Consider the following 27,386-nt stretch of genomic DNA (forward strand, 5'->3'; position numbering starts at 1 on the left):
ATGTGACCAGCTCAAAAAAGATGCACCCAAGATGTTTGTTGGAATGCATGCACACATTCAACCGATGACACTGCAGGAGGCCCAGGAGATGGACTGCCCAGCAGAGGGGGGTAACAGTGCCTGGCATCAAACAGGTGGTGGGCGAGAGGCGGAGTGGAGACGAGGAAGGGAAGGCGGGGTACATGGTAACATGACCAAAGGGGCAAAGAGAGAGACGTCTGACGAAGACACGCACGTATGTTTCCTTGTAAATGGGCCCGATCCAATGGCCTTGTCCGGACCAATAAATGGCACTAATGAATCGAGGCCCGGATCTCGTGGTCCATTTCCCGAAAACTTGGCTCGCGCAGGTCACATGGGGAGAAGAAGGACCACTATCCTCGTGGACGCCGGTTGGCATTGCCTCCACAAAGCATGGGAGGCTTCCTATTGGATTTCGTCTCCTCAAATTACCGCTCCGTTAACTATCCATCCCAACACGCGCCGATAATTACGTCGACACTGCGAAATCGAGTGACGCACGCCTAACATTTGCCGCATGGTTCGGCCATGCCCGTCGTGCGGTGGTACCGTCCTCCTTGCTGTCGACAGAGTGACAATCTAACGCACGGATATGGTCCCGAGTTTGATAGGTTGGCACAGACTCGATGAGGGGGACGTCCGCCCCAATGGGTAGCTTGGCTTGTGGATCGGCGAGACCCGTCGAGGCATGGATGGGACTTGAGGAGCTGTCACAGTAAGTATATTTTCTCAGTTGCATTGATTGATTGGTCAACGATCTTGCCATTCCTTCCTTCCTGTCATTATGGATCGAGTTAGAGTGGTGATTGATTGACACGAAGGCCACTGCTCACAGTTTGGAGGCCCATTAAGAAGCCTCTTTTGTCTTCGATAGGACCATCTTGCCGAGCAGCAACTTCAGTAGGAACTAAAACTTGATGCAGTCATATCAGATTTCGACGGTCACAGGCACTGCACAGAGCATTCTAATGAGAAGGATGAAAGAACAGTCACAATCTTGCGAAGAAACTCGATGTCTTCTTCTTTTAAGGCTAAAGTGTTTACCGTACAAGCTCAGGTCGGCATGTGCATCGTAGTATCTTTGGAGCGGGTATGCTGGACGATCCATTGCAGGGAACCTGATCGAAAGCATAAATCATCAAAGTATATGTTAGCCATGTGATCGAGCTCAATAAGGCCGATATTAATGCTTCTCTAGGTTTAAAGAACGAGCACAAGGAATATGATTGGTTCTTGAGCAATTCAATTCACAATGCGAAGACGAATGCTAACTATGGTGATTTAGAACACATAAACTCTTGATCTATTACCACTATTATAAATGAAAATTTAATACATGTCACACACTATATAGAACTTACTTGGGTGGGTTTGCCTCGGACTTGCAAGTTGGCATACACTCCACAACACACTCATGACTTGGATCCCCCCGCCCCCAAAAAAAAAGGCAAAAAAAATGAAGGGAATCTGATTGGACATAAAAACAAGTTTTAGTGCATTGTCCGAATTCAGTCTAAACATAAAATACTTGTGTTGTGTTTGAAACGTATTTATATTTGTTACACCTATTTGAAGAAAAAAAATTTTAATCGATGTACCATCGTAAAATACTTTGAATGATTGGTAAACAATAGAATAAGACTGTATTTTAAATGTGTATCGATATAAATGTTGCTTGGTAAAATTATATTTCAAAAGTTCAAAAAAATTAATATTTATTCAAGAGTGAATACATATTTTTTTAAATTTAAATAAGTAAATAAATAAAATAGATAAATGAATGTATGTCTGTAAGGTTACAAAAAAAATTGTATGGCCCATATATATAATAAACAATATAATATAATTATATAAATAAATAAAATTCTATCTTATAGAAGATAAATCATTTCAGTCTTGTGATTTAAGATAAATAAATAAAAAAAATAACCTAGAAACGCTAATGCTATCTCAAAGCACCCTATAACATTATCTAAAATCACAAATATAAAACAAAAATTATAAAATACTAGTATACTGACCGAATATCATCAGGTACTTCGATGCCAATAAGATATCCCTCCTTATAATCACCTAGAAACCAAAGAGCAATAAGCACAGATCTATAGAAAGACATGCCTATTAAAATGAAGCAGACTAAAAATAAACAATTTGCAGGAAGGTCCAATTTCAGTTAAGCTATTTGCAGATTAGAAAGACAGTTAATGATTGCTTTCTCTATTCTTTCTTCTACATAAATAAATAAATAAATATATATATATATACTAGTACACTAGACGGAAACTGCACAAAAAACAGTTAAATAATGTATTAAAGGATTTTTGAGTGATGCGATTCCACTTGAATGCTCTATCATCCAGTAACAGAGAAAAAAATTATTGCAACAGACTAAAAATTGCAGTGTCTCAAGGTGCATGTTAGCAGATAGAAAAGTCATTTAAAGAGAGATAAGCAATACTACAATAGGCAGACATAGAAAACAAATATGTTTAAAAAAATATAAAATTTAGCAAGAAGAATGCAAGCTTTATAAGAAATGGGAGAAATTTTAACTACGTATCACTTATTATGGAGAGAAATAGAACAAGTGATGATCCACATGAGGTCTGAAATTCTTGTATAAAGCTTTTCCGGCATGACAATCCCTGAAAAATGGACTGGGAAATTTATCCTGATTTCCAACCAGCTTCATCTGTCGCTAATCTAGAAGCCCCTTTCTCTGCAGAGAAAATTAACTCAGCAATCTTCTCTTTCGGTCGAGACAAGTCCCTTGGCCGTAACGGTTTCCCATGGCATTCTTCTATAACTCCTGGTAATTTATTAATTCTAATCTTTTGTTCCTCCGAGAGTTCTCTAGCTCAAACTCTACCAATTAATCCAATCAAGTTGCAGTTTCCCTTATTGCTAAATGGAAGGACTATCCTGTATCGAGCAAATCAGGTTAATTAGCCTTATCATTTGTATATTTAAAATTTTCCCTAAGGTTGTCTAGCAGGTACTCTTTCAGATTATAAACCCAACCTAATAAACTTTCTCACACGGATTATCCTTTGCTGACTAATATATCCACCATAAAATATGAGTAATAGCACCAAACACTTCAAAGAGAATAAAAAAAACTGTAGGTTCACAAATATGACACTAATAATTAAAAATAGTACCAGTCTTTCTGTTTCTCAGGCAGATTGATGGCAAATACATCATTACATATTGCAGGTTTTAGAAACTATCGATTTCGAGCCAAAGGTTCAGCAAATTCTGATTCTCATATATTTAGCAGATGACGACCAAAAAACAGGCCTAAAAAGGTGAATGTTAAAAAATGAACAAGAGAAGAATTAACACAGGCCATTTATTTGATTATCGGGATCCGAATTCTGATATAGAAAAGGAGCGTAACCTCGATGTTTCTTGTTTCGAAGCAGCTTCATTTTCTCATCAATAGACAGATTAAAAAATTTCTTACTTTGAGAAAAAACTTAATCCATTAACTCTTTGCTAATTCCATGATTGATCACATAAAAAGATCCAGCATCTAGGCATGCCTGACAACCAATAACAAAAGAGAGTACAATTAAGAGACAAGCAAAGAAGCACGAAGAAATCAAAGGAAAGGGGAAGGGGAAACAAACAGCAAAAAAAAAAAAGTTGTAATATTTATCTCATCCTGCCAGAAAAATCTTAGATAACAGTTGAATAATTGAATTCATTGTCAGTATCTTACTAATTCTAAAAAGAGATAATCATGTTATGAGAATAATCATTTTATTGCCAGTGGTACAATAATGTAGCATTTAATTTACGGGATTTATTGGCTAGAACTGGAATCAGAATTCACAAATGCCAATTCCTATGGTTTGGTTGGAAAAATCACATGTCAAATCTCATTCTTGAAGGAATCAAATTCCCCTTTCAAAAAGTTCTGATATCTTACCTAGCGGAATCGGATTTTAATCACTTCCCAAGGGCATAGATAAAGAGCCTTCAAATGGAAAAAAAAAGTTTTGTTACAATAGTCTGCAATTGAAAACAGAATAATTGATAATTTTTTTGTTTTTTAAATGGACCACATTGCCCAAGTAGGGGACATATATTATTCACTCGAGTCAGTTTAATCCCACAAAAGATAATGGAGATGCATCGTCTTCTATAACAATGAGGAACTGTACAACTTGAGCATGATGGGGATTAAAACCCGAATTTCCTGGTTGTGAGTGATGCTCTAGTAGACAAGGGGTAAACGTTTAGGCTTGAGCTTAGCTTGATTTAAAATAAGACTATATTAAGGCCATATATAAGTAGGTAACGAGCCAAAATTAATCATTCAACTGGGCTTCATGCTAACATTTAATGTCAACTTCGAACATGGTAGCCTCGACCCAAATTGGCTCGATTACAACCTTAACCATGACCGTCACAGATCGCAGTAACACTGCCAATTTTTCACAGTATTGGTTTACAACGAAAATTGAGGCACGTTGAAAGAAGCAACTTAAATTAAAGGTATCGGATAAACCGAGAAATACCCGAACTCCCATCAAAATCTTAACATAAACCACAAGAAATGAACAAGGACGAAAGTTGGTGTAATCAAATGGAAACTAGCAACCAAAGTGGGGAGGGGGATCCGAAGGCACCTGCTTGAGAAGGGCAACGGACAGGGCTGATGCAACTCAGAGATTTGGCGTTTAAAGCCGATGTACAACTCGCCATCTTTGCCGACGCTTCAATTTTAGGGATCCCTCTTCTTCCACCTGCCCTCGTCTCCTCACTGAGATATATTTGCGAGAGGGGCCGGGCTGATAGAATGAAAGCGGGGGCATTGTAATGATAATAAAAAGGATAATAATATAGTGTGGAACTTTTGGGCATTTCCACAAACCAACAGAAATCGAGTCAATCTCTATACTAAGACACTAAAATATTATATTGCATATTAATTTATCTAGGTGTAGCCGCGTCAATGTCTCATTCCGAGTAAGATCTGAGGTGGCCGATGCTCACGGTCCAGAACGATCAGCCTAATTAATCCGGCGATTAGCATCACGCGCGGCTACCAAACCAAGCGTACATGTTGCTCGAGATCTAAGCGCGAAATGATGCTTTCCAATCTGCAGGATCCGAATGGTGAACCAGCGGTCGAATATTGGAATTGAACCAGCTTAGTTCGAAATCAAAATCAGGAATTGAAACCGAAATCAGAATTGTCGATTTTGATTCTGGTTTCAAAATGAACTCTTATATAGTTCGATTTCGATTTTTAAAATTTAAAAATTAAGATCGTCGATTTAAAAAGCAAGATAAAATCCACCATAAATGTATAATTCATAACAAACTAGGCGTGTCAGGTAGTGGGTGCATCAAGGAGGGTCAAACGTACGCACGGTGGACCGTGGAACGGTTGTTCCACTGACCATACCTCACGAAACATGATTTGGAATGTTTGGTTCGGAAGGCCACCCGTCGTCCATCTGGAATCCAAAATACTATTCGCCACCAACTAATTGGCTCCACAAACCGATCCCACATCTCACATTCTTACCTCCCATTCTGAGTCACTCAGGCGCACGATGTGTGGAGGTGCATGTTCCGCGATGCAAACATATGATGCGTTCTTTGTTTTATCGGTTATATACCTCAACAGAATGAAAGGAAAAGGAACACAGCTCAGCCATTGCTTCGGAACTGCTGCACCTGACATCCGCAAGGAGCTGATGCGGGAGATCGAGTCACAACGTCGTAGCCCCTCTGCAGGTCAGTGGTTAGTTTTCGTTCACATGAAGTTTATTCTGGAACTCGCGTAATTACTTAAGCCTAGCTAGTTGAAGCGTGGGTACAAGTCAAGGTCGGTATTATGTTGATGCTATTAAGAGATTGAAAGGATATATTGCTTGCAAACTTTAGACATTCTTCCGATCTGCAGCGTCCGATGTACATAGCTGGAGGCAATATGTAATAGTTGAATGTTTCGTTGCCACCGATCCAAAACCATCTGCATGAATCAAATCGGCTTCATTTGTAGTCTACAAGTGTCCGGGGCTAAGAATCTCATTTTGTTCTAACATAGTTCATGAGGTTTTCCGTCCTTTAGTATGCCATCATTAAGGACGATAGTGGAATTGCATAGAAGCGCTAACAAACCATCATATGGAATTAAAAAGGGAAAGCAGCAGGTTTACCCAAGAACAAGCACATCAGCATCACACTCGGCCTCTCGTCGATTCTTAACCTCAACTTGATAACCCACCTAATTTGTTTGTCCTTCAATTCTTGAGGCTGCAAGGTGTCGGTTTTCTCTCTTCTTGTTTTTGCTCTTCTTTTTTCTGTTTCGTTGTTCTTTTGCGTGTAGAAGCAACAATGGTTTCATTTCGCCGTTCCATTAGACTATAATCAACCTCTTCCTAGGACTCGTTGAAGCTTTTAATTTTGGTCGACAATGTGGCAGTACAAAACTCCATACGGCCTACGTCCCACTGTCAAGTGCACATCTCTCTCTACATCTCTAGAGGACCGTACTCAATTTTGGTCTGGGAGGAGGTTCTTGAGTCCTCCCAGAAGATTCCAACTACCAACTGGGAATATTGCTGCCATTTAGGCAAGTGTGGCACCGATTAAGAGAAACTAGCAAGTCAAAAATCTACCACTTTGGTTCAAATCTAACATAATTTAAGATAAATCAACACTAAGTGCTACTAATGAGATATTCAACACAAAGTGTCCGATCATACTCATCCCATATTAGAAGTGTTCAAATCGAATAAAAAAATCAAATCAAATCAAAATTATTAATTTAAAATCGATTCAGTCTAAATCAATTCATCAATGGTTTAATTGTAAAGACTATAAACGGTTCTGATTTGGAATACCCTTCTTTGATTCAACTAACCACTTTGAATCAAATGGAACCAAATTAATTTTAATTTAAAAGTTATCATTTTAATTAAATTTACTATCCTAAGCCTAATTTTACATTTAATGTGTGCTCAATTTTATAAATCTTTTCGTGTCATCCAATTAGATTAATATTATGTTTCGATTCAATTGAATTGAATCGATTCATTTAAAATATATATTTTTAAATTACTTAAAACTATAAATTGATTAATCAATTAACTGAACCAAATTCACCAATTTTGAATCAATTTGATTAGATGAATCGATTCCAATTCAACCTATCTTATTTTAATCGAACTGAATTGAAAAGAAAAAAAAAGATTTGAACCAATTTCAACACTCTTATCCCAAACTATGGAATTATGAGTTAGTTGGACTTAAATCATATTCAATCAAAGTGATTGGATATGAATACTAAATCCATATACATTGATTGTCAAAATCCAAGTTCTAAGTAGTTTTCTAAGCTCTTGTGCCTACCTTATTCTGTACTAACAATCATGATATCAGATAAGATGTTATGACCACTAATCTCCTTCCTGAAATATAATGATCATGTATGATATATAATATCTGTCGAATTATTGCTTTCTGTTGGGCAACACTGGTAAACCCGCTGTGTTGGTGTCGCATTTATAGAGACTCAACTTCCAGTCAGACCAAACCGAACAGTCTATATAGGCCAGAATAGAACTGGTGTTCCCAAATGGGTGCATATTAACTTGGCTTTCAACGTTGGTTGCGGACCTAAACGAACAACCAAATTTGGTTTCAAAACAGAGCATCACAGATGTGATGGGTCATGGACTTCGTCAAGTCCTGGGCTAGCAATGTTTCCATGCTCATAAGTCTTCGAAGAGGATTTGTTGGTCAATGAATTGTCTCTACTAAGATACTGACTTTTAGCAAAGGCAACCATTGGTAAAGGTGCAAAAAAAACCTGCACAAAATCTATATCCAGATCCGTTGCCATAGGTCTGAAGAGTAAAGCCTTGTGTAGCTGCTGCTACAGACAGATACACAATGCTTTCTTGGGTCACTGTTTGGTCCAGTCCTAATAACTATGATTTAAGATGGTTATTAACAATAAATGATTCGTTTTGAACTCAATGTAAATCTAATTATACTACATGTATCTCATAAAAACATAAACAAGTATATGCACAAATGACATAAGCACATGACAAGTCGAGATTATCTTAGAGAAATAATTGCAAGTATAACAAGTATAGAGAAAAAGGGTAGATTTTCCCCATTCAACCATAATCAATAAATGAAGGAAATGCACATACCAAGCTTAAAAGATTCTTTTGTATACTGCTGGTCGAAAACTTCTTCTCTTTTAACTGTTAGACACAACAAAAACGATAAGAATTAAGAAATATATCTAGCAAGTGCTTCTGATCAACAAGCTTTACTTGAGATGGCAATCATATGTTTTAGATTGTACTTTGGGCTGCAAAATGTTTGTTCAGTTGGTCCATCAGTTCACTAGCCATATCAACTACACTTTGTAAGGGTTTCTAAAATTATTCTCATGAGACAGGCTTGTATTTATCTACTAAATAGGTCAGTAATTGAATAGAGATATAAGTCACCATTCAGAAACTTCATGTTTCTCTTCTAAAAGGCTTCAGTTGTTTCAGTGCTTGACATATGTATCATATCCGCATAAAACAGAGTGCAAAAATAAGCCAGCATGATAAGACTGGAACTACTTTGCTAAGATATCCCAATGATCTATTAGCACTTTGTCTCCTTTTGGACTTCAAATTTGTTAGAATCTGAGAGGCTTGAGGAAAGAAAGTTTGGTGAAGCTACACAGCAGGAAGAAAGAATGCAAATGAGTAAATCAAAGTTAGGTAATAACCAAAGCTACACCGATAAACTACTTCTGTTCCCCATAGGTTATGTATTATCATTTGAGCTACAACATATGAAGTTAGTAGGTAGACCAGATCGAGACACACATCAAATGATTTAGATACCAATCCAACTATTCCTGTAGGATAGGGAACGAATCAGATCAGATAATATAAAGCACCTCTTAATGATGACACAAGAAGGATAATGTTAGGCAGCATCTATGTGCCAGAAGCCATTTTATTGTCATATTGACCCAAAAGCAATTCCTGAATTGAATCTAGATAATCCTGATACATGTTATATTAGATGCATCCCAAAACTTCGAACCTTAATCAACTAGCCATATCCATTATCAATGATTAGTCTGCGAATTTTCAAGAAGAATTGACACCATGCATGATATGTACAAACCTTCCTGGCTTATTTTATATTATCTTACTCTCTTCAACCCGTATCTCAAATCATGACCCAGAACATATGCTCTACAGAACAACACATCTTTAGCATGTCCTCAACCTACCACCATCCCGTTGTCCACTGCTTTGATATCCACCTACCACAAAAATTCAAACCCAAACCCATTTTAAGAAACATGGATACAAACTTTGGATTATAGATCTATATTCTCGTCCACATGAAAATATAGATAAATGTGTAGAAACGCCAATATCTAATCTGCTATGCAGGAGATAAATGCTTAACTAAGCTACCAAAGAACCATTACAGAGCATGAGTACCGCCATTAAGAATTTCTTCATCAGTCCATGAATAAATATTTATATCACCTAAAAGCAAGAATGGACACTAATAACTTCCAGCAGAATCTCATGAATGATGTGAGAAAACCAAACAGACCTAAAAAGAATTGCTATTTTAAAAAGGATAGACATCAGAAAGTCTTCCGAGAACAAACAAAAACTAGCCACAACCCTAGTTTCCACTCCGAACGACAAAACAAGACAAATCGAAATGATCTCGAGATCTAAAGGGGGCACGGAATGGGGCAAAGAAAGAAAACCGCCTCAATCACGGGGGAAAATAACTTGACATTGGAGCGGAGGGAGATGATCTCGGAGATCAGACGAGATGGCGGCAGCGGTGGTGGAGATCGGATGAGAAGGTGGAGGCAACGGCGACGGTAGTTATAAAGGAGAGGAAGGAGATCGGAAGAGAAAGGGTTGTTGGAGAGAGGAGAGCGCGCAGGGCTGAGGGCTCTCATAAATAGCCCGCGGGAGACGTGGTTCGAGTATGGGGACTCTTTTGGGAAGCTAATCCAACGGCTGAGGAAGCCTTCATCGTTATATGTAAACCTTGCGCAGCATAATGTGTGATTAGTCGTACTTCTCATGGCGAGAGGTGTTATTATGCTGTAGAAAACGTGCATGATCATCATAAGGTCATCTTCTCTCTCTCTCTCGATTCCTTTATTTTTCTTAGATGTAGTCACAACGTTTTGCTCTATCTCTTGCTCCATTGTTTTATCTACAATAATAAATTTCTTTATTATGAGTCTAATATATTCGTTCAATGCCCAATTTCTTCAATGCGTACAATGAATATGCTGAATTGTCAATTTATTTTATTGTGCAATTGTTCCATTCTCCCAATGTCGATGCTAAATAGATTAGTCAACGTGTATAAGATCTATTGCAACAACGATATGGTGCATTGACAAGATAAACTTCAGATCAATGTCATAGATGAATCATCACATACTGATGAGATCAAAGAAACTAATAGGTTATGTCCTAAATGTTACATAGATCAATATATGCTGACTAGCAAGTGGTACTTGACTAATTAATGTTTCTATTAGTTTCATATCTCTTGAATGTCTGGCCTTCTCTTTCACCTTTTTCTTTTCTTGTGATCTGATGAAGCAAAATATGCACATGCATCGAAGATAACCAACCATGCATCCATAGTAGAGATTATGTCTACCATGGACTGATTGAACAACTTGATCTTAGTTGTTTATGAGATATAGGAGAAGCAAAGGAGTATTAAGTTATTATTTTTTTCTTCACAAGGAGTGATTTATAAATAATAATAATAAAATCATAAGTTTCAATTATTGTCATTGAAATTTGTAAGAGATCATATGTCTAGTTAAGCTTAGAATGCCTAAATTTTTATTTATAATTTTTATTTTTTATTAGAATTTCTTCTTTCTCACTCCTTATATCATTAACATTAATTATTTTACTTTTTCTAACTATATGTCTCCTCAACACATGTTCGTATTATTTTAAATAATTTTTTTGACATTATTTATGTAATGATTGATATTCATGGAACGTTCGAGAAAATGAATGTAAAACAATATGGTCATAGATGCATATACTTTGTGCACCTAAATAAATGAAAAATAATATTATGATGCTGGTGAGTAGAGCAAATGGCAGAAAAGATGCATGCAATGTTAAGGGAAGCAGCTGTGAGGTTGTTGAATGGCATGAGCTACTCTTTTGATCAATTGAGTTAATACAACAAATTAGTTTGCATAAAAGATTTAGAACTTAAATCATCATTACAAACTTTGGTAAACATAAGATTACATTTCCCACGCTAGCTATTCATGATCAGAGCTGAACAAGATATTGCAAACCCATATTTCTGTTCAAGCTCTTATTTACACAACACAAATATAGCTCGGTAATCTACCAACCAAGTAAAATTTACTTGCCTGCATGATCTGCAAACTGCTCATGAACACCTTCCTCCAAACCAATCTGACCCACAAAGCCTGCTTCCCAAAAGGTTCCAAATCCGCACACAGGACCTGAAGGTGCAGTAGAGGCGCCTGCTGGTTGCATTTCTTGGTTATTCCCATTAGCGCTATTGTTGTTGTTGATGGTGTTGTCGAGAATAATGTTATCATCGTTGTTACTGACATTGTGCTGCAGCTGGAAGGCATCCTCATTGATCAACGAGTCAAGGAAAGAGGAGAAGATATCATCTGTGTAACAGTCGATCCCAATCCCTCCATCTTCGCTGGTACCGTAATCACCTCCTTCTTGGTTTCCTGTAGCACCATCAAGTAGCTCGTTGTTCCGCCATCCTTCATCGTCATCGTCGTCATCATGCTGAAGGTTCTGTCTGTCCGAAAAGCTTCTCTCGTTATCTTGAACACCGATGCCTCTGCGATGAGTACCCTGAGCACGAAGGACGATGGGATCGATGTTAAGGACTGTGCTAGGGTTAGGGTTAGTGTAGGACGGTGGTGCAAGAGGCTGTTGGATCGCATCAGGAGTGGAGGAGGCCAAGGGCTTGTGGGTGCGCGGATCTATGCCTTGGCTGATGAGCTTCTTGCTGAGGTGGGTGTTCCAGTAGTTCTTGATCTCGTTATCAGTACGCCCAGGAATCCTCCCAGCTATCAAAGACCACCTGCAGTCGTCGAAACAACAAGATCGGGTCATAAACATGAAGAGGAAACCCTAAGGAGCTGATCCCAAAGAAGAAAAGATCGAAAGGGGCGATGGTGTCTGATGACCGGTTGCCGAGGAGGCGGTGGAGGCGGAGGATGAGATCTTCCTCATCGGGCGCGATGGGACCATGCTTGATGGAGGGGCGGAGGTAGTTCATCCATCGGAGGCGACAGCTCTTGCCGCAGCGGCGGAGCCCAGCGCGCTTGGGCAGCGTACGCCACCGCCCCTCCCCCTCCCGCCGCACGAAGCTCGCCAGCACCTCGTCCTCCTCCGGCGTCCACGGGCCCCGCTTCAGACCCACTTTGCTGCAACACGGCGTCGGCCCTCCACGCCGCCTGCCCTCCACCTCCACCGCCGCCGTCGATGACGAGCCTGGAGCTGATGACTGTGAGGGGTTCCTCATCTCTCTCTCTCTCTCTCTCTCTCTCTCTCTACCTTGTGTTCTGTCGTTTAGATCTTTCTACTTACTCTCTATCTCTCGCTCACTCGCTCGCTCTATCCCTTTTCATTCTTGTTGTCTTTGAGCTTTCTTTGGGCCAAAGTATTAGCTTCAGGTGCATGCCGACCATAATGGTGGGAGCCACGATCCGTGCGGTCACCTGTAACGGTTACGACAGGAAGTGTAGTTGGCGACGAAGACCACTGGTTCAAAGGGCAGATGCGACCTTTAGTGGGTGTGGGTCCCGTTGTTCCGGGACTAACCACTTGTGACCACGGGCCAAATCATGTCTATATGAAAACACCCGACGCTGAAACCTCGTCCCAACCAGTCCTTCTGGTCTCCGTCGCCACGCTTCTCATCCTGGAACGCGGGGGCATCAGAAGTCTTCACTGTCAGTCAATTTTTCGAACACTCTGCAGGCAGAAAGACATTGGATATTTCGGGTGGGCTTTCCTTCATGACCCTGGGCCAAAGCATTCTACATGCAAGCCGTTCTTGGTATCAGCAACATCAACCTGGCACTACTCCTTGTTGCTCATATAGTCTGTTCGAGGCCCATCCATTCTGGACTTCAGATAGTGCAAGTGCTGAGGCAGACGATTTGGACTCAACACCTACCGTTGTCTGGTGTCCATCGTCATTGTCAATGGAACCATTCAATGAAGTTGGAAACGCCAAGAGGACCGACTTCCTTCTGTGGTTGATATGCACAGGGAGAGATGCATCGTTTTGGCCACGTTTCCAGAGAATCTATGTGGATGTCCATGGAACCTGCGTGCATCGGCGGAGCCACATTTGCTTGGCTGAGCTATCTGGACATGTACGTGAAGCCATAGTTTGGACACATTAGTTGTTCTTGGCGACCCATCGTGGTCATCTTGCCAATACAAATTGCACGCCTGTTAACGTAGAGGGAGCGGCTCTCCTTCACTCTTTCTAGCAACGTTATCTACGGCGAAGAACAAAGCACCTGCAGATGCACAAACGTTGCTGAGCACCAAAATACATGTGAGCTACATCATCCATCTAAGACAATAAAAAAGGGTCTATTTTCTTAAGATTATAAGATTATTCATTCGATATTTATCTATAATTCACGTAGAGCTTTTGGAATTACAGATAACCCAACTAAAATTTCTATTAGTTCCTACCTCATATTACTGGTGCTGAGAAATAAAAAGACAGAAATCTATTTGAAATCGACAGAATGAACGAGCTTGCAAAAGACAAAGCACCTTATCTCATACACAAATCTATTTGCAGCTGACAGAAAAAGCCTGGAAAAGACAAAGCACCTTATCTCATGGAGTGCAGTGAGAGGATAGGCTGGATTAAGCATAGAGATAAGAGCAGGAAGGATAAACAAGTCAATTTCTTCACTATAATCTAGACCTGACTCGCAGATCTATTTTTGTTCATAAAAATGTCTAAAATCCAATTTAAATGGATAATATATTCATTACCTAAATTATCTCCTTATCTCGCATATTAGGAATGACAATGGAACGTGTATTAAAAGGTATCGAAGTAGCATTTTAATGGACGGAGGAGCGGAGAGGCTGCAAAAGGAGTTGCACTTGCAGTGACAGTGGATAAGATAATAAAGTGGTAAAGGGGATTCCATTCGCTGTCCCACCTACTATATGGACTGCCCCTTTCCATCCCGAAACCCTAAGCTTCAGTATCTTCTTTATCTTGGAGGCAACTACGATCCATGCTACTAACGATGGCTAAAATGAGTATCACCCATCCATCCCCATAGATAATTCCATGATATTATGAAGCATGTACAATAAATTTATCTTTTTTTGTCTTGTTCTATGACTATATACTTCAAAAATATTAGATGATGCAAGGTCTTGCTAGGCCAGGCTATAGCTCATAAAAGCATCCTTTAGCATGGGATCCATGCATATGCAAAAGCTAGCTCTATTACATGCAAAGCCATCCATCTTTAGCTTGTTAGCTTCAGGGTGTCATGCATGTTTCATATCACTTCCTTTTCTTGTCCCTCTTTATCTAAATATCTCTCGCAAACATGGTTCCTGAAGTCACCATGATTGAGCACAGAAGGATGATGTCAATTGGCTATATGAAAAGTATTTACTACAAAATATGATTTATATCTGTAGCATTAAGCTTTTGACTGACCTAAAACAGATTGAATCCAATGCCTTTGTTTGCTGCAAAGCCAAGTTAAAGCAACCTACAACTCCCTTCACTGGGAAGTAATCTACATCACCTCTCCGATTTGGACTTTAAAGCCGGAGTTAAAGACTGGAATGGTTAGGTTTCTGTCTCTTCTTTTTCACGTGGAAAATAACTAAAGCACTCGACATGTGAGGACTGGTGTTCGCGAGAAAGGGTTCTTTGAGGACTGGATTCTTATGGCTCCCACTCGAAGATATTGGATTCTTTCCATCCACAAGAGTAGACTTCCCTCGAGAGGCTGGAAGAATGCAAATCAAATAAGCCGAAGGATCGCTGGAGTCAATCTGCCACCAGTAGTATAGCAATATGAGTTGTGAGGCAAAAGTGCACAAGGCAGAAGAGGGTCCAGCATGAAGACCCCACTTGGGATCGCACATGGTTGGGTTATCACACCAATGTGATCCACACCTCTGCCAAGTCCTTTTTGAAAAGACAGGATAATCTTTGCATGATTCCTTGTACCCTTTGCTTTGGTGCCCATTTTGTGTCTACCCATGGAAGGTTCAAGCGATTCAAGTGTAGGCAGCACTGTGTCAGCCACCAGTTGTGTGGTGGGAAACAGCATGTACTTGTCAGTCAATATTTTAAGGAAAGGACATGGATGGCTGTGAGGTGTTCATTTGACCTGCTCGCTCTCTCGCCAGTCTCTTCGGGGTTAAGAAACCTGTTCTTGCCTCACGGGGTCTAAAACTTGACAGGTAAGTGGGGGCTGTTCTTGTGGGTGCGCCACCTTGTGATCATTCTCATTTCTCCAACATTATTATGTTGTATTCTTTTCTAGATATATTTTTATCTGAATGATATACAATTATTTATATCTAATAACTAGAGAGAGAGAGAGAGAGAGAAGACGAAGTCTTTTACGGCAAAAAGATGCAGTGGTGGCGAGCAGCCTTGTTCTTCTGCCTCAACGATGGCGGACAAGGAGCTCCCCCGCCTCAGCGTAACAGAACCGACGACGTATGATTTGGGTCGACATCTCACCCTTATCTTTGAGATTCGTGAAGTGTTTGATTGATTATTCTAAAGAAGAGGTGGATAAAAATATGCTACACAGATTAATAGACAAAGAATGGAAATGAGATGCCAACTTTAATCCATTCATTCCTACCCCAGAATTCTAGCCAATTAATATGGAATGCGCTAATTACCCTGTCAACATTGCAGAGACCAGGTCATCTGTTCCTCGCCGATTTCGGCTCTCCCTAATCTGTCACAGTCCTAATCAAATCAGCCACACGTCCCAATTCTATTAACTTGCATTTCATGGCATTTATTTCATATGGCTAACAGAGAGCCTTGGCAGGATAACGTAAGCGTATCATCATCGTCGTCGTGAGTTCACACTGGTTTGGACGGTGGTGATGGCGCGGGATATGGACGGTCGAGCTCTGTCGGGTTTTCTCGTAATTAACGGTGAGGAGTTGGGGGAGTTATAAAGGTGAGTTAGCGCTTGCCTTCCTTTTTTTGATGCTTCGCGAGACGAAAATAGCGTTTACCGAGACGCAGCGGACTCGCGGAGGTCTTGCTTGCTTGTCCTCGCGCTCGCGGTGCGCACGTGAGGATCGAGTCGCGGAGACGCGGCCTTGACGGGCTCCGGCCGGCGAGCGGTTGGGGAGGCGGGCGGAGATGACGAGGAGGTGCTCGCACTGCAGCAACAATGGACACAACTCGCGCACGTGCCCGGCGCGCGGGGGCGGTGTGCGGCTCTTCGGGGTGCGCCTGACGGATGGGGTGGGGGCGATGAAGAAGAGCGCCAGCATGGGGTGCCTCTCCTCCGCGGCCGCGTTCTCGACGGCAGGTGCCTCCCCCTCCGCCGATCCGGCCGGCGACCACCCCGATGCCGCCGCGTCCGGGTACGCCTCCGATGAGCCTGCCCATGCGTCCAGCTCATCCATTTGCCGCAAGAAAGGCCCGACTTTCCCCTTAAACCTTTTATTTCTCTTTAACGTTTCCACTCGTTTATACCTAAAAAGGTCGGTTTTTTTTCTCTCTTCTCCTTCCGTTGTCGAACCCGTTGCTGGTAACTGCATGTCTCCGTTCGTATGAGATCTCTATACGTTTCATCAAATTTATTCAATAATTATTTTTCTTTCAGATTTTTCCTCTTAAAATTCGATCTTTTTACGGTACCTCTCGTCTTTGTGCTAGTCTACCGCATAGAACATCTTATATAGATCCGCCATTTCTCTGGTATATTCGAGTCTGGTAATTTGTTGAAGGATGTAAATTGTTCTCTTTGTAATTATGAGATGCGTGTTTTAGCTCGACGGATATTGCTTTTCCACTGTAGAAGGTTGACAGATATTGTTTATTGCCAGTATTCAGTGATCAGGATTTCCTTGTTTGCACTGGTGGTGATGAACCGTCCAATCTGGGGAAACACGCTTAGAGGTGGCCCCTTATGATGGGATCCCCTGAGTTCACCACCTCCTTTGGGGGGAACATTGTGCAAGATAAGGGCTGATTGAATGTGGTCCACCGAATATGATTACCTGATTTGCATATTGCGGTAGTGTTGATTTCTTGTTGAATCAGGTTGGCCCATCTACAGAAGAGACCTAATTATTGGACCAATAGTTTTATATATGATGGAATGGGTGTAAAATTAGTCAAAATGTTAACGTCCAGAGCTTGTGACTCACATGATCCTCCTTTATATTCTTTACTGTCTTATCTTGAGAATTATCAGTTATTCTTTTTTTTTTCTTGCTATTTTCATTTTGAGGTTGATACTGTGCTTCATTTGGCAGGCCTCTCCTTCATTGAAGAAGTATAAACAAATTTTCTCAAATTGAACATGCTTTATGTACTTAGCAATCTAATTTTTGACATCCTTCATGATGCGCTTCATTTACTTAGCAGTCCGACTTTATTTTACATTTTTTGTTTATTTGACTGTGCATCGTCCGTCTAATTTATTAGATGGCTTTCTTCTGAAAATGCGAAGAATTCATAACTGAAAAAATCATAGTTACAGGAAAACACATTTCTATTGTCTTTGCAAAGATTTTACTATCCCTTGAACTATTAAAAAATAGTACATTTTTTAGGAAGTAAACAGGCCATTGACTACTGCTTTTAAGTCTAAGGTGGCATGCTTAAAGAACTAGCGTATATATAATTTTACTTGGGTAGGAATAATTTCATTTTAAATGTGATACAAGCCCAATTGTCCAAGTTTTGAGAAAAATTCGAGAAGTGGGCCTGTAAGATTTATGACACAAGCATCTGTGTCCTGTAGTTGTTGTTAAATGTAAGGATTTGTATATTACAAAAATCTACTAGGTCATCTGCTATCGAACTTTTATATAGCCAGCAAAATCTTCTCTCGATAAAGTATTATGCATTCCAAAATCTTGAATTGCTAAAGTTGAGATGCACCAGTGAAGGCCTTGTGATTTATGGTAGAAGATATTAGTGCTGACATGAAGTTCGCCAGGTGTCCGGTTCAAATGGATTGGAATGTGTTACATCTTTTCTTAAAATGTTATCCTCTGAATCTTCGAGCCCTATGTGAAGAATGCCATAATTCATTCTTCATTTGCTTTAGAAGAAGTGAAGAACTTAAAAGGGTTACTCGTTATCGAGCATATATTTTATCTCTCAGTGAGTAACAAAAAGGAATCGTGAACTGCCGTTTCTTAAACTTTGTTAACACATAGGCAGCCAGTAGTGGATCCAATGATTCTACATCTGGTTTGTGTTTGAAAGATAATTCTGTGACAAATAGCTGTACTGAAGATCTTTGATACGAAATCATACAGATCATTAGTTTCCATCTTCCAAGTCAAAATTAGCATGCTTGGATGGTGTGTGTGCCTTTGGCATTTTTCTATAAAATATTTGCATGTTTTCATCTTAGCTTTGTCTAATGTCATCATTTTTTCCTACAAATGTTTCATTTTCTATGAATAGGTGAAAATACCAATCAAGAAACTTCTTCTAGTGATGCTAGTTTGTGATCTCAGTTGACATACTCTTTTTGATATGAACTTGTTCAGCATACTCCTTTTTTTATAATATTACTTATTCCTTGTCCTATAAATATCTAGTCGATTAGTCTTGTCACTTGTGTTGATATTCTTGGAACTTTTATCGTCGATTAGTCTTGTAGCTTATTTTAGACTTGATCTGTGAAAGATGACTCCACATTTCTCTAGATAAATTAGAAAACTTTAGTTAATTTTCTCAGATCAGAAGCATTGTTTCAGTTTCTTTCACTTATCTTCAGTTTATTGTGGTCATGCACTTCAGAGGCAAGGTAGCAATATCCTGCACTTGGTGGTTTAGATCAGTTATGGTTTGATTTATTTGATATGCTGATGGCCATAAACTTAAAATTGTAGTTCACTGACAATTGACCATTTTTCTTTATTAGGTATTATATTTTTCACCAACGATATGAATCTTTACATCTAAATTCAGTATATTACCCTCATACGATCAATGCATTGGGTTGCAGGTGTTCCTTGGACTGAAGAAGAGCATCGGATGTTCTTGGTGGGTCTTCAGCAACTGGGAAAAGGTGATTGGCGTGGAATAGCTCGAAACTTCGTAATATCTAGGACTCCGACACAGGTTGCGAGTCATGCCCAGAAGTATTTCATTCGACAGAGTAATTCATCAAGAAGGAAGAGACGCTCAAGCTTATTTGACATGGTTCCAGAAATTCTCTGCCTTCGATTGCACTCATTCTCAATTCTAGGCTACAACAAATTTCCTAGTTGTTTACAATATTTTCTGTTTCTATTATGCAGCCAATCGACCAGATCTCAGCCAATGAAGAGCGGTTGACGTCCAATTCTCCTCCTAACGAGGTGGAGAACACAAACCACTTGCCAACTTTGCATCTCAATGAACAAGGAGCTGAGTTTTTGGGAACTAAAACAACAAAATATGCTCCAGAACAAAGAGAAACCATTCCGCAGACTCAAAACTCAGTCACAATGATACCAACATATTACCCTGCTTTCATTCCAGTGCCTTTACCATATTGGCCTCTGAACCTGACTACTGTTGCAAAAGAGGAAGAGATGAAGGAGGCTCATGAGATATTAAAGCCGATCGCCGTTGTCCCGAAGGAAGCACTGAATGTTGAGGAGGTTGTCGGCATATCTAAACTCAGCATTGGTGATGGCACCAACAGCCGCATGGACCCGTCTGCGCTCTCCCTCAAACTGGTAGGATCCTCTTCAGCGAGGCAATCTGCTTTCCAGGTTAACTCTTCTGTTGCCCTGCCTGATCTGAACCAGAGTAACAGCAGCCCTATCCATGCAGTCTAAGACACATTTACTGTGAAGTCCCTAAATCCTCACCATGCATATTCTTTCTCTGTTGTCAACTGTTAATCTGCTCTCTGCATTGAACCCTGGAACATCCATTCTTGTAACAAGCTAGTCGGACGATCTCTTAGTTTGATGCATCTTGTTGATAGTTGAACTAAAATTCTTACCATGCAAAAGGCATCTTTTGCTGATCTTAGTCTGATTCATACGGATCAGCACACAAATCCCATGTCATTTTGGATTCAGGACATAATGCTATTGAAGAGTTGGTGTTTATGGGATGGCATTTGAGAAATAGGTCAGCTAAGAAAACCGTTGTCCTTTGAAACAGTAAGACGTGTGTTTAAAATGTGACAAGTGCAGATGCTCATTATTCTGTCATATTTGTGAAGAGAGATGTGGAATATATTAATACATCATAAAATAGTATTTTCAACATCGAATATATATATATATATATATATATATATATATATGTGTGTGTGTGGGGATTGACTTGGACTGGAAGTAGCACAGACCTCACACGATGGGACCCATGACCTATGAAGCCCAGACATCAAATATGTGAGAGGCCGCGGGACGCCGGAAGGTGTCGCATCGTTCGGGACAGTGTTTTTGGGAGGGTTGAGGTGACGCGTTAGGGTTTGTTCAGCAGGAAGATGGGACGGGATAGGATCGGATCGGATCGTGCGGCCGACGTAAAGTTTGGTTGATGTCAGTTTCGTTAACCTCGATAATATCGTTGTTTTCTCCATCGCGACAGTGGATTCCTCCTGTTCCTTTCGATTTCTTCGTCGTCAAATTATACCACGGTGAGCGATCCTTTTCGGCTTTGTATCATTTGAAGCGAACTGTCGATTGGCAATTTAATGAAAAATTTGTTGCTTTTGTGATTAGACCATGCAAATCTCCCCCTTTTTTATTCATCATCGATCTGGTTCTTCTGTCATTTGGTGCCTATACTGCTTCGTAACAGTATCATGTTAGTTCCAGGTCAGATTTGCCTAGAAAAATACAAAATACTAAATCCATGTCGATGTTTGATAACTATAAAATTTCGAATTGGGTATCCAATTATAATGAACATCATTTCTAATTCCTTTGTCAAAAGGCATGTTTATGGGCAATTCTGATTTTATTTGTATTCAATAGAAAAATCAGTTATGAAATAAATTGTACGTGTACACAGTTCCTGCTAACTTTACAACCTTTGTTCATAAATCAAGAAAGAGCAATAGAACAGACAAGCGCAAAGAGTAGTAGGATTTGCGCTCAATAATATATATTTATATAACAAATACAGATATACCTTTATATATATATATATATATATATATATATATATATATATATATATAGAGAGAGAGAGAGAGAGAGAGAGAGAGAGAGAGAGAGAGAGGAGCTAATATCCTATTGAGAGGTCAGGAAATTTAGAAATGTAAATACATGTGAAATGGATATTGCATGTTTATCAAACTATAACGAAATGGACCATTAAGGCATTCTTGCATTAAGCTATGATATATATGCTAATTCTTCTTACGACTGAAACAAGTGATTCTGGTTTAAAGAATTGCTTAGGTGAATGCACATGTGTGCAACTCCTGTTTCAGAACTTTGATATTATTTTATCAAAGCAAAGTGATTTTATGTCGATAAAGTCACTTTATTTTGTTCATTCGATCATTTTAGGAAGGATTACTTGTTCATTTAATATGTATGATTTCTTTTAATGATATGATTTTTTCGACCCTATATCATGGGGGCTGCGCTAGTTGAGTAATGGGTGCATGTAGGGTAAACAGTACTCTGAAGATGCTAATATGCAAGAGCTGTCACTAGGTTCTGCTTTCAATGATGCTGAAGAAATATGTGGCCATGAGAACAATCAATGATGTGTGAAGATTCCTTTGGAAAACCCGGGAAGCTACCAACTATAAAGTTCAATTCTAGATGTCCCAATCACTTATTTGTCAGATACTAAATATGAATATGCTGATAAGATATGATTTTCAGATTTTCTACAGAAGAAGTATGTTATATTTGTGGATTTGACCTTCCCTTATTGCTGAAGAGATTGGGATTAGATCCAGGATATGTCCATGTCCACTCAGCTCAGTGTCTATCTCGCCCATGTGGCCTATCTTAGACCTAGTCATGAACGTTATCATCGTCTTTCCATTGGTAGAAATTTCTTATGCTTGTCTGTCGGTTTTTGTGCTATAAGGTGGATTCTCTAATGTTGACTATGAGACGTGAAAGCAAATTAAATAAGAATAAAATTGTGGTAATGATGTGACAGCTAGGCTGATGACCGAGATACAAAATAAATCTTATTTGTACTTCTATAGTATACAAACAAGTTGATAATTCTCATATTGTAAAATTTTACCATAGAAAATTTGAGCATTTATCTTTTACATCAATTTAGAATGAATCAGAGTGAAATGATTCATTAGGGTGATGCTAAGTAGTTCTTCACTAAGAAAAGAAACCCATGATACAACTTAATCTTGTTGAGCATATTTCATTTTACTGAATTGTGAAAAACATGGCTAGGATTGCTTTTAGTCCCATCATATTTTCTCTTGTATGCTTATCATTCATTAGTGGAGACTCTAATATTTTTTATCGTTGGATCTTTGATTTTAAAGGATTTTTTGTAGGTTTCATGGTTAGGACAGGGTTTGATGGCTTATTAAATATAAATATGTATTAGAATATTTTACCTTTCCTATATGATGATTTTTTTTCCCTTTACTGTTTATTATTTACTTCATATTTGACACATCAGTAACATAAAAAGAGTGGCTTAATGCATGAGTTTCCTATCGATACAAGGTTGTCTGTAATCATCCTTCTATCAATAGAGATGTTGTTGCTGCGACTCAACCTTTGATCACCCAAGTCATAGAGGAGCAATCTTTCTATGATGTCTCTCGATGCATTTTGTAGTCTGTCATTTAAAACTTGGTGAGGACATCTGTTGTACATATTGAAAATAGATGTAATATCATAGTGAATAAATTAACTCATGAAACAACAAAGATACATGCTATTTGTGTGTACAGCACCTGAATTCTGTTATTAAACCATGAAAAAGTTATCTTGTCCTGGATAACTCCCATCTCTACGAAAGACTAGCTACCCTTTAAACCTTTTATGATGTTGACACTCTTTAGGTGTAGAAAAGCTTTCATTTGCTTATTTGATCAATGAAATTCAGTCAGACCATGGCAGTTGTAATTTTTGCTATGGTTTAAGTAGGAAATACTTATAATTTCTAAAGAAAGTTATCTGATATTTAATGTTTTGGTGACTTTATGAACATCACCAGTAACTTTGCCTTCAATAGAGCTCAAAAGCAGGAAGATATCCATTTGCTGATCCCAAATAATTGGGATCTTATAGTTTCTTCTCATCGGTGGTAACTTTCCAGAATTGAATGTTATAATTCTCAATTTCTTAAATTTTTTGGATTAATAAAAATGTTCTTAGCTGTATCTCTTCATTGAATATAACAAGAAATGCATGTTATTTTTACAACATTTATAGCAAATCATATATGCGTATATTTATGACATATATCTTTGAATACTCAACAGCATTCTAGTTGGGGGGTGTGTTCTTTGAACATGAAGTTTTCTGCTCATGCCTGCGTTTTCTTTCTGTATGTTCTTTCTCTTATGGGACTTTTAGAATTAGTCCATTGTGATAATCTAGCTGTGTAAATTTAGTATAAATAATTTCATTGTTACTTTGGATAATAAATGGTCGTTTAGTCTGTATTCCACGTTGTACCGTTAGTGGTCATATAGAATTTTTCTGTTAGCATGTTTAGAATGGATTTCATAATATCTGTATATGTTAAATATGGGCAGCAGAGAATGTCTTGCATGTTGTGCTTGTCCATTGGATGGATCCTCTGAGGAAAAAAATTTAGGAGCTGATCTTTCCATCTTTGGACAACTAAGATCTATTCAACGGCTGTACTTTAGAACTCTTTCTAATCATTATGATTCTCCAGGCAGAGGATTTTTACTTTCTGTAACAGTGTTCTTCACGGAATTGCAATTTGAGTATGTCCTTCCAGGTCAATATTCTGTTTTCGACATTGGACAATGATGTTGGGCAAGAATCATGATCCTCGGGGCAATCATTCACCCTACAACTTTTCTCCTTTAGCATAGTGGTGCATGGGACCAAGCACCCTAAAGAAACCAAATCTGAAAACCAGGGCGGAGAGCTACTGGAATCGTTGCTGCATCCTACTCATATTGGGTATGGAATAAAGATAGCATATCAAGAGTCTATTCTAATTCCAATCTTTTCTTTTCCAAGTGCTTCTCAGATGATAGAAACACAAGACAATGACCATAATTCATTGGACTTCTTTCATATTTTAGCTCTAAACAGCCTTTTAGTAGTACATGAAAGAGAAAAAAAGGTAAACTTGTGCAGTTGATACAAATTATGCACATGAAGCTAGCAGCTACTTGTTGGCAGCAAGAAATATCTAAAAAGTTATATGAAAGTATTCCCTCAGTGATTATAAGCAGCCGCATTCATGGAATTTTTCTTTACATCGCAGATTGAACTCAAGATTGTCATCACAAATTTTTGGTGGATGCGCCGAAGCCACATCTGCTACTTCTCAGCACTCGTCAGAATTATCAAGTAGCATATACTTACAAATGATTGAGAGTATCAAGGGAAAAAGTATGACAGGTACGGGTCCTCCTTGTCAGATCCTGTGAACCTAGTCCTGTAGTCGGGCAAGGATAGAATTGGCATTGGTTTATGTTCTTTTAATCATTGGTGTTTATTATGTCAGCCTCTGGATTTTGATTCCAAGAGCTTGACAGAACAGGTATATCCTAAGCCAGGGCAGGGCGGTGACAAGAAAAAGAACATACAGGTGATGATTGGTGGTCTGTAGCAGGATATCTGATGGTAAGCATGTTACATATTCCAATCCTTTTTCTCGAAATAAAATAACTTGTATGATTTATACATCAGTAATTAATGAAGCAATCACATGTATGCTTGTCCTTTGTCTTCAGAAATATATCCGCTGGGGTGCCCTTTGTCATAATCTTTTGCTCTCTTAGTTTTCATGGCTTGTCAAGTTATGCTTTCTAGGGTAATCTAGAGGTAAAAGATGAACTATTCAGACATTGTTTATGCTTTCTAGGGTAATCTAGATGTAAATGATGAACTAGTCAGACTTTGTTTGGATGCAAAGAACACTCGTTTCTTTCAGTTGTTTAGCTGTTGAGTTGCAGACTAATTAAAGTTTTGAAATGCTATGGCTTGTGCTGTAAACATACATGTGTTGAGCTGACCCAAATTAATTGAATGCAGTTTTGGTCGTTGTCCATCTTTTGGATTTCAAGCTGATCCTGACCCACCTGAGTGCTGCTTGCTTCCTGATGGGTTATATGCAGGAGTAATGTACACCAACAGCCCTTCTCCTGCTCTATAAATAGAGCAACCTACCATGGCTCTAGTATCTCATCGGCATCTCTTATCTTTGCACTACTCCATCCTTTGCTCCATTCGTCTCTTCTTACTCGGCCAGAGATGGAGAGCTCTAGCTTGCAGCGCCAGCTTGCCAACCTGAAGAAGAGCCTCTTTGATCAGGTTGGATTTCTTCACTCGGTGTGCAAAGCAGTGGCTTTGTTTGTAGCAGCAACTGCAGAGCAGCATTTCCTATAACAACAAAGTTTTAACAGTAATCCACCATGATCTGTTACTATGACCCCCACAAACTTCAAATTTATTGCCGTCGAGTCAGCGGTAAAGCAGAATAGAAAAAATATATTCATATATATATATCTTTCTTTAGGTTATGCAATAGCCATTACGTTTATCATCTACTCTGTTCTACGTTTCCTGAGTGCATTTGAGTTCCTTGTAAGGTCATGGTAGTGGATGCCGATGTTGCATCAAGAAAAAGATGATTTGATGTTATCTTAATCGTTATCTGGAACATGGCAAAGCCAGAATAATGTTCTAAGAATCCTAATTGCAGTATTTTTTTTTGTCATATATAAATACTTGGCTGTGGTTGTTTATTGCAGGGTAACCTAGACGACCAATTTTATCAGCTAGAAGAGTTGCAAGATGATGCTAGTCCTAATTTTGTGGAAGAGGTCGTCACCTTGTTCTTCAGGGACTCCTCCAGATTGGTGGCTAATATTGAGCAGGCCATGTAAGCACACTTCTCCCTCGGTGTATACTGTATTTCTGAGAGAGCGTTCACGTATAATAATGTCATGAGCTTTGTATTCATGCAGTGAGAAGTGTCCTCGAGATTATGAAAGTCTGGACGCATTGGTGCACCAATTAAAGGACAGTGCTTCCAGGTAAGACTTTGCCGTTCTCACATTGACTACCAGGTTTTGAGATGGTAGATCACAAGCTTTTCTGAGACTCTCTTCATCTTCTTTTCTTTTCCCTCAACTCGTACTTGGCCATCTAGTTTTGATGATGTTCATAGCGTTGGCTAATGTAAGCTTACGCGATTGGTGTAGCATCGGCGCCGCGAAGATGATGAAAGACTGCACCGTCTTCAGAGACTACTGTGAGAAACGAAACTCCGAAGGGTGCCAAACTCATCTCTTTTCCTCCACAATCTTCCGCTTTTGAATACTGCATGCCATGCATCGTCTTCTCCATGGCTACTGTTTGATTGCGTTGTTCGCTCACATTCTTTCAGGTGCCTACGATCGTTTCAGAAGGTGAAGAAGGAGCACTCGACCCTGAGGCTGAAGCTGGAGAACTACTTCCAGGTTCCATTTTCTGACCCTTAAAAACTCGTTCTCTCAGACTTCCTCATGCATTTGATGCCCTCACCTCTGTCATGGCAGCTGTTAAGGCAAGTTGGTCCTGCTGAGAAAGCCACTCGCTCCGGCAAGTGAGAGGAGATCATCGATCGTCAACGAAGCTATGTGACGTGAGTCGAAGCAGATATATAGCGTAGGTTGGTGTGAGAATAAGCAATGTTATTGCAGCAGATGTTGACTTTAATATATTCGACCGTGGAGTCTAAATAAATATTAACTCCACATATATCCTATCAAACTTCATGTGCAATCTGTGATCATAAAATCTTAACGTTGGGAGGTACAAAATTCTAATATTTTCAGAATTTGTCCAACCGTACAATTGTCAATTTAATCAGAGAAAAAAAAAACACTGACATATGATATATAATTGAATTATGGATTTACT

The 27,386-nt window shown here is 39.2% G+C and overlaps 3 protein-coding genes and 1 long non-coding RNA gene across 5 annotated transcripts; 3 read left to right on the forward strand and 1 right to left on the reverse strand.

The window, feature by feature from the left end:
* The first annotated feature begins 5,562 nt into the window (after positions 1-5,562).
* On the forward strand, positions 5,563-13,709 carry LOC135624833 (uncharacterized). The gene is made up of 2 exons (XR_010491799.1): positions 5,563-5,775; positions 11,688-13,709. It is a non-coding gene; the product is annotated as an uncharacterized LOC135624833 (long non-coding RNA).
* LOC135624832 (transcription repressor MYB5-like) lies at positions 11,240-12,612 on the reverse strand. Its single transcript, XM_065128842.1, has 2 exons — positions 12,275-12,612; positions 11,240-12,168 (listed from the first exon to the last, which is right to left on the reverse strand). The coding sequence occupies exons 1-2, from the start codon at positions 12,610-12,612 to the stop codon at positions 11,460-11,462; spliced, it is 1,047 nt and encodes a 348-aa protein (XP_064984914.1). The 3' UTR covers positions 11,240-11,459.
* A 2,621-nt stretch (positions 13,710-16,330) lies between the features above and the next one.
* LOC135624834 (transcription factor MYBS3-like) lies at positions 16,331-20,426 on the forward strand. Its single transcript, XM_065128844.1, has 3 exons — positions 16,331-16,774; positions 19,328-19,524; positions 19,623-20,426. Exons 1-3 carry the CDS (start codon positions 16,492-16,494, stop codon positions 20,145-20,147), a joined length of 1,005 nt encoding a protein of 334 aa, XP_064984916.1. The 5' UTR covers positions 16,331-16,491; the 3' UTR covers positions 20,148-20,426.
* A 352-nt stretch (positions 20,427-20,778) lies between these two features.
* Positions 20,779-27,294, forward strand: LOC135624836 (pseudo histidine-containing phosphotransfer protein 2-like). Of its 2 annotated transcripts, XM_065128845.1 has the most exons (10): positions 20,779-20,962; positions 24,244-24,431; positions 24,742-24,878; positions 24,985-25,103; positions 25,515-25,793; positions 26,234-26,364; positions 26,450-26,518; positions 26,687-26,758; positions 26,872-26,944; positions 27,023-27,294. In XM_065128845.1, the coding sequence occupies exons 5-10, from the start codon at positions 25,734-25,736 to the stop codon at positions 27,071-27,073; spliced, it is 456 nt and encodes a 151-aa protein (XP_064984917.1). In that variant the 5' UTR covers positions 20,779-20,962; positions 24,244-24,431; positions 24,742-24,878; positions 24,985-25,103; positions 25,515-25,733; the 3' UTR covers positions 27,074-27,294. The 2 variants fall into 2 exon arrangements, with proteins under 2 accessions (XP_064984917.1, XP_064984918.1); XM_065128846.1 differs by lacking the exon at positions 24,244-24,431.
* The last annotated feature ends 92 nt before the right edge of the window (positions 27,295-27,386 follow it).

Source organism: Musa acuminata, chromosome BXJ2-10, assembly GCF_036884655.1.
Source record: "Musa acuminata AAA Group cultivar baxijiao chromosome BXJ2-10, Cavendish_Baxijiao_AAA, whole genome shotgun sequence".
Taxonomy (NCBI): Eukaryota; Viridiplantae; Streptophyta; class Magnoliopsida; order Zingiberales; family Musaceae; genus Musa; species Musa acuminata.